This window comes from Empidonax traillii, unplaced genomic scaffold (assembly GCF_003031625.1).
Source record: "Empidonax traillii isolate 1590-97213 ecotype Southwest subspecies unplaced genomic scaffold, ASM303162v1 scaffold7039:size13592, whole genome shotgun sequence".
NCBI lineage: Eukaryota > Metazoa > Chordata > Aves > Passeriformes > Tyrannidae > Empidonax > Empidonax traillii.
This window is the reverse complement of record NW_020962232.1, coordinates 1-5401: the sequence shown is the minus strand read 5'-3', so window position 1 is coordinate 5401 and position 5401 is coordinate 1. Positions and strand designations below refer to the sequence as shown.

The following is a 5401-nucleotide window of genomic DNA, read 5'->3' as shown; positions in this document are numbered from 1 at the left end:
CCTCCAGGAAACCCATCAGGCTCTGCCCCCTCCAAGTGCTTTGCCCCCATTTCTCTCCCTACTCACAATTCCCACCTGGAAACTCCCTCCAAGGGAATTCCAAAGCCAGTACCGGGATGCAGACCCCACAACACCCCTGGATCAGCCCCCTCAGCCACACCTTGGCTTTTGGGGGGCTCCAACTCCTGCCAGAACACTGCCAGGAAAATCCAACATCCCATCCCATCCCATCCCATCCCATCCCATCCCATCCCATCCCATCCCATCCCATCCCATCCCACACACCCAAACCCCACCCCAGACACAGAACTTTGGGTTCCTTGCACAGGAAGGGAGATCAATCCATTGTTTTCTCCACAGGTGAGGTGGATTTTGCCATTGGAGCAGGAAATCCTCAGGCAGGGCAGCGAGAGGCTTTGGATCCCGCTGCATTTCCACCTGAATATTCCCAGGAAACAGGCCTGGATTCGAAATGAAGGCGGCAAAAACCGGTTCATTTTTTCCCAAAAAGCAGTGGGAGAGGACGAGGGGGCATCACAGCTCTTTTTATCCCAGCTGTTGATGAGCAGCTCCTTGGACGTGAGCAGGGAATTGGGATCATGGAATGCAGGGAAATAATCACAATATTATATCATTACAATGATAAAGTCTCGTTCTAATGGGATAAACAGCATCTTCCCGGGGGATTCCCCATCCCAGGAGCCACGTGCAGGACCAGCATGGACCCAGCTTACCCTGAGACAGAAATTTGGGATAATTCAACCTGGATTTTCAGTGGGAAGTCTCTGACTTCCACGTCCCACAGCAGCTCTCGGGAATGAAACCCTCGGGCCCAGGAAAAGAAAGTGCAAATGAAAACAGAAACACCAGTTTGGTTTCTGGAGGCAGAAATGAGCTCTTAGAGGATAAAAAATACATGGAAAAACCAGCAGAATTTCTGGGATTGGTCTGTCCCACCTCAGTCCTTTCCTGCCTCCTGGCAGCGTCCCGGTGACCACAGGGAGTCTCAGCAGCAGCAGCACGACATTCCCACCAGGTTTCACTACATTTAGGCCACAACCTCATCAATTAAACAGCAAAGCTGGACCCTCCCAGGACTGCAAACAACTCCATTCTTTCCTGGTCCTTCCCAGGAGGGCAAGGAATTCCATTTTCTCCTGGACCCTCCCAGGAGGGCAAACAGAGAGCTGCTCTGAGCAACAAACCCACCACAAATGTCCCCAGTGTGGGAAATGTGGAGGTAAAACCACACTTGTGTGAGAGAGAAGAGAAATATTCAGCCCTAATAAATCCCATTTCATTAGGACTTGGAATAAAAATTCCTTAGGACTTGGAACAGAAAGTTCCTCGGGACTTGGATTAAAGATGGGGATGCCAGCAGGGTGGTGACAGGACACCTCGTTCCCAAGGGATTTTATCCCATGTCAGCTCCTGATCCTCACTTTGCTTCTCCCTTTGGGATTTCAGAACCAGGATTCTCCACCATTCCCTTTTCCCAGCCAATTCCATCCTTTCCAGAGCCACCCCAGCTCCTCCAAACCCCCCATCCCCCCGGGGAGGTTTGGGATTCCACAACATCGTTCCACAATAAACCACCACCAGCTCTGAACTGTTCTTTCCAGTCTTTATTGGAAGTGCAAACCTCTGGGAAGAACAACTCCCTGCTGGAAGCTCCTCCAGGTGTAAGTTGTGTCCGCGTGGAGCCCCTGTGTGGGGTTCCAGGGGGGTCCCACGGGGGATCCACGGAGGTTACGCAGCCGTCGCCTTCTGCTTGTAGGTTGCCATCATCTTCTTGATCTCAGCGATGGCCTTGCCAGGGTTCAAACCCTAAAGGGAGGAGCTGATTAGTTCCTCTGGAAAACCTGGAGCATCCTCCCATCCTCCCTCCCCCTCATGCAGGTGGCAGTAAACTCCCAAACACACCACGAATGTGCTGCTACTCAGAAGCCTTTGGCAAAGGAGCTGCTCAACAACCTTTTTTATCCCTAAAAGTTGGAGTAAAATGTGACGTTGTGCTTCCTTTTACACTGGGAGGTTCCAGGATGGATCCCAGTTGGGGTAAATTCACAAATATGATGCTTCTTGTAACAATAATTGGCAGAGGAGCTGCTCAATATCCCTTTTTTTCCCTAAAAGCTGGAGGGAAATATGACACTGAGCTCCCTTGTCAAGGCTGAGAGGTTCCAGGATGGATTTAAGTCACAGTAAACTCACAAATGTGCTGCTACTCGACCTTTTTTCCCCTAAAATTTGGAGTTCAGTGTGATGATGTGCCTCCTTTCCAGCACTGGAAGTTCCAGGATGGATCCAAGTTGTAGTAAACTCACAAATATGCTGCTTCTCATAACAACAACTGGTGGAGGAGCTGCTCAACACCCTTTTTTTGTCCCTAAAAGCTGGAGGAAAATGTGATGTCGTGCTCCCTTTCAAGCACTGGGAGGTTCCAGGATGGATCCCAACTCCCAAATGTGCTGCTGCTCCTGAAAAGAGCTGGCAGAGGAGCTGCACAGCCCCTCTTTGCCCCAGAGCCTGGACTCCAGTCTAACTTAGGCTCCACCTGCAAAGCTGGTTGAGGAGGTTCAGGACACACCAAGGGCCAGCTGGGACACTGCCCCAGGCAGGCTGGGCATTCCAGGGAGGTCAGGCTGTGCTGACCCAGCTCTGCTCCACTGCAGCCTCTGTTTCCATGGAGCAGCCTGGAGCAGAGCTGGGAGCTCCCCTGGAGCAGCAGCACCTCCCTGGGCCTGGGCACAAACACCCCCTCGGCTCTGGAGCTGGCTTTGGTCAGCAGTGCCGGCATCAAAGGGGACAATGAGCCAAAGGGGACTTCAAAGAAGCTCAAGCAGGACTGAATTCCACATTTTTATGGGAGTCCTGGAGGCAGGAGACAGGCTTGGAGCAGCCTGGCAGGGATGGCACGAGGGAGGTGGAATTCTGAAATAAAAGCTGGGTGTGGAGGCACTGGGGGGTTGAACAAGGTCAGGGCACAACATGGAAATGCTCCAGCTGAGCTTCCCAAAGGTTCTCCTACAAAACAGGGGCACCCTTCACATTGCAAAGGTGCTCAGTCCTACAGCACTGGTGCCAAAGCAAGCAATCCTAAGCCCAAAATGAGAGGGGGATCCTGTGTGGGACAGGGAATGAGCAGGAATTACCCCTGGTGCAGATCCCACCAGGTCTTTCATGCTGATCAAGACAGCCAGGATTAGGAAATGTGAGTGGGAACGTGTTATTAACCATAAATCTGCCTCACATTTCAGCCCAAGTGCTGTTTCTCTACATTCCTACAAACAGCCAAGTCTTGGGTTTCACCTTCCCCTTTAGCTGAGCTCTGGGTCACACCAGATGGTGAGCCAGCTCCCTAAAAAGGGAGGAATTATGGGCTGTCAAGGAACCACTCTGGAAAAATACCCCCCTAAATGAGCCTGCAGTGCTCCTGACAGACACATCCACCCAAATCCCAGGCATCTCATCTTCTCCACACTTGTGATCCACTCAAACATTTCCCTACATTCCACAGCCCCGGGAATGACTCCACCACCAGGTGCAGGGAAAGGTTGTCTGGAAACCAGCAGAGCTGCTGGGAAAGCAGAACTCCAACAGCAGGGTCAGATGGGATATTGGGAAGGAATCCTTCCCTGGGAGGGTGGGCAGGCCCTGGCACAGGTTGCCCAGAGAAGCTGTGGCTGCCCCAGCCCTGGGAGTGTCCAGGGATGCTGCTGGAGCAACCTGGGCTGGTGGAAGTGTCCCTGCCCGTGGCAGGGGTGGGATGGGATGAGTTTAAGGTCCCTGCCAAGCCAAGCCGTGCCAGGACTGCCCCTGAGGACACACACCCACCTTGGGACAGGTCCTGGTGCAGTTCATGATGGTGTGACAGCGGTAGAGGGAGAAGGGGTCCTGTAGCTGTGCCAGGCGCTCCTCTGTGTAGTCGTCCCTGGAGTCGATCATCCAGCGATAGGCCTGGAAAACACAGGCACTCACACACCAGGGGGTTCCAACCATCTCCCACAGGAATTCTGGGCCAGGGTGGGATTAACACCCTCTGCCAACACGTCCTGGGGCCAGAGGGACCCCCCTCACCTGCATGAGGACAGCAGGGCCCAGGTACTTGTCCCCGTTCCACCAGTAGCTGGGACAGCTGGTGCTGCAGCAGGCACACAGGATGCACTCGTAGAGCCCGTCCTGGGGGGCACAGCACACTCAGCCCCTGCAGGGACTGCCCCCAGGGGCACTGCCCCACCAAAGGCCTCCCTCTGGAATCGGCACACGAACCTTCCCCCCAGGGGGCAAGTGCTGCTGGAGCAAAGCAACTGAAACAAGTCACACAAAATCCCCCCCCTAGCCTGGCCCACGACCCCCAGCTCGGGGCCAGCAGGTGGGATTTGATGGTCTTTGTGGGTCCCTCCCAACTCAGGACATTCTGATCTCATGCCCCACAGAACACAGCAGTGTTTGTGACAACAGGGGGAAATGCGGGACCCGGAGAAAAATGTGGAAGCTGCTGCATTTTCCTGCATTCCCTCCTTCCTTCCAGCCTGTCCCAGCGAGGGAAGGGACAGGCAGGTCACCAGTTAACAATTCCAGGCTGTGTTGGAGAAAGAAGGAAGAGCAAAGTCTGCCCAGGAGCCTCTGGGAGAGCTTGGAGCTTGTCCCTGAGAGCATCCCCAGGCACGGGAACGGTGCCAGGCTGCAGCCATCGCCCCGTTTTTACACACAACAAGGGCTTTTTCTTTCAGGCACAGAGGAGCACAAAGCCAGCCCTACACAGAAGTCATTCAGGTACTTTTTAGTTTTGCTTATTTCTGATTAAGAAAAAAAACATCACCCTGGACAGAAGAGAAACTGAGGAGCTGAGGGTCTCCAAAGTCTCTTGGTAGCTCTTCAACCCCCCCCAAACTAAAAGACAAGAGTCCAACCCAACTTCATTAAAGTATCTGGAAGTTATTTTGGAACAAAAGGCTCCTTAAATTCGGTTTTGGAAGATCCCTGATGCCAGAACTCCCAGCAGCTTAGAACAAGCCTCTGGAAGGCCTTGCCAAGAAGTAGGTCAGAGTTCTCTCCCCACTCCCAGATTTGTCTCATTTCTAATTGCACCATTTCGTAGGATTTACAGAAAAAGGTGGAATTTTTCAGCTGGCACCTTATCCAAGTTTGTCCTGCACACAAAGGAAGAGCAAGCTCAGCACTGAGATCAAAAGCAGGTTCCCCAGCTGTGCCAGGGGCTGAGGCAGCTCTGCCTTCCCTTCCAGCTTCCTCTGGTTCTCCTTGGAAGAGAAAGGGATTCCAAGGAGAGGGCAAACCCCTTCAGTCCTTACACACGGATCAGATAACGCTGGGAAGTGGTGAAGGAGAAGGAATTGTTGCCTTTGGATAGAGATTCTTCTCCCCTGTGGTTGTTAAG

At 53.0% G+C, this 5401-nt stretch overlaps 1 protein-coding gene across 1 annotated transcript; it reads right to left on the bottom strand.

The window, feature by feature from the left end:
• Window positions 1-1610: 1610 nt before the first annotated feature.
• Window positions 1611-4199, bottom strand: LOC114073559 (succinate dehydrogenase [ubiquinone] iron-sulfur subunit, mitochondrial; the record flags this gene model as incomplete). Its single annotated transcript, XM_027911295.1, has 3 exons — window positions 1611-1827; window positions 3838-3960; window positions 4081-4199. Coding segments are annotated over 3 exons (320 nt in total), but the record flags the coding sequence as incomplete, so codon positions are not given.
• Between the last annotated feature and the right edge of the window lie 1202 nt (window positions 4200-5401).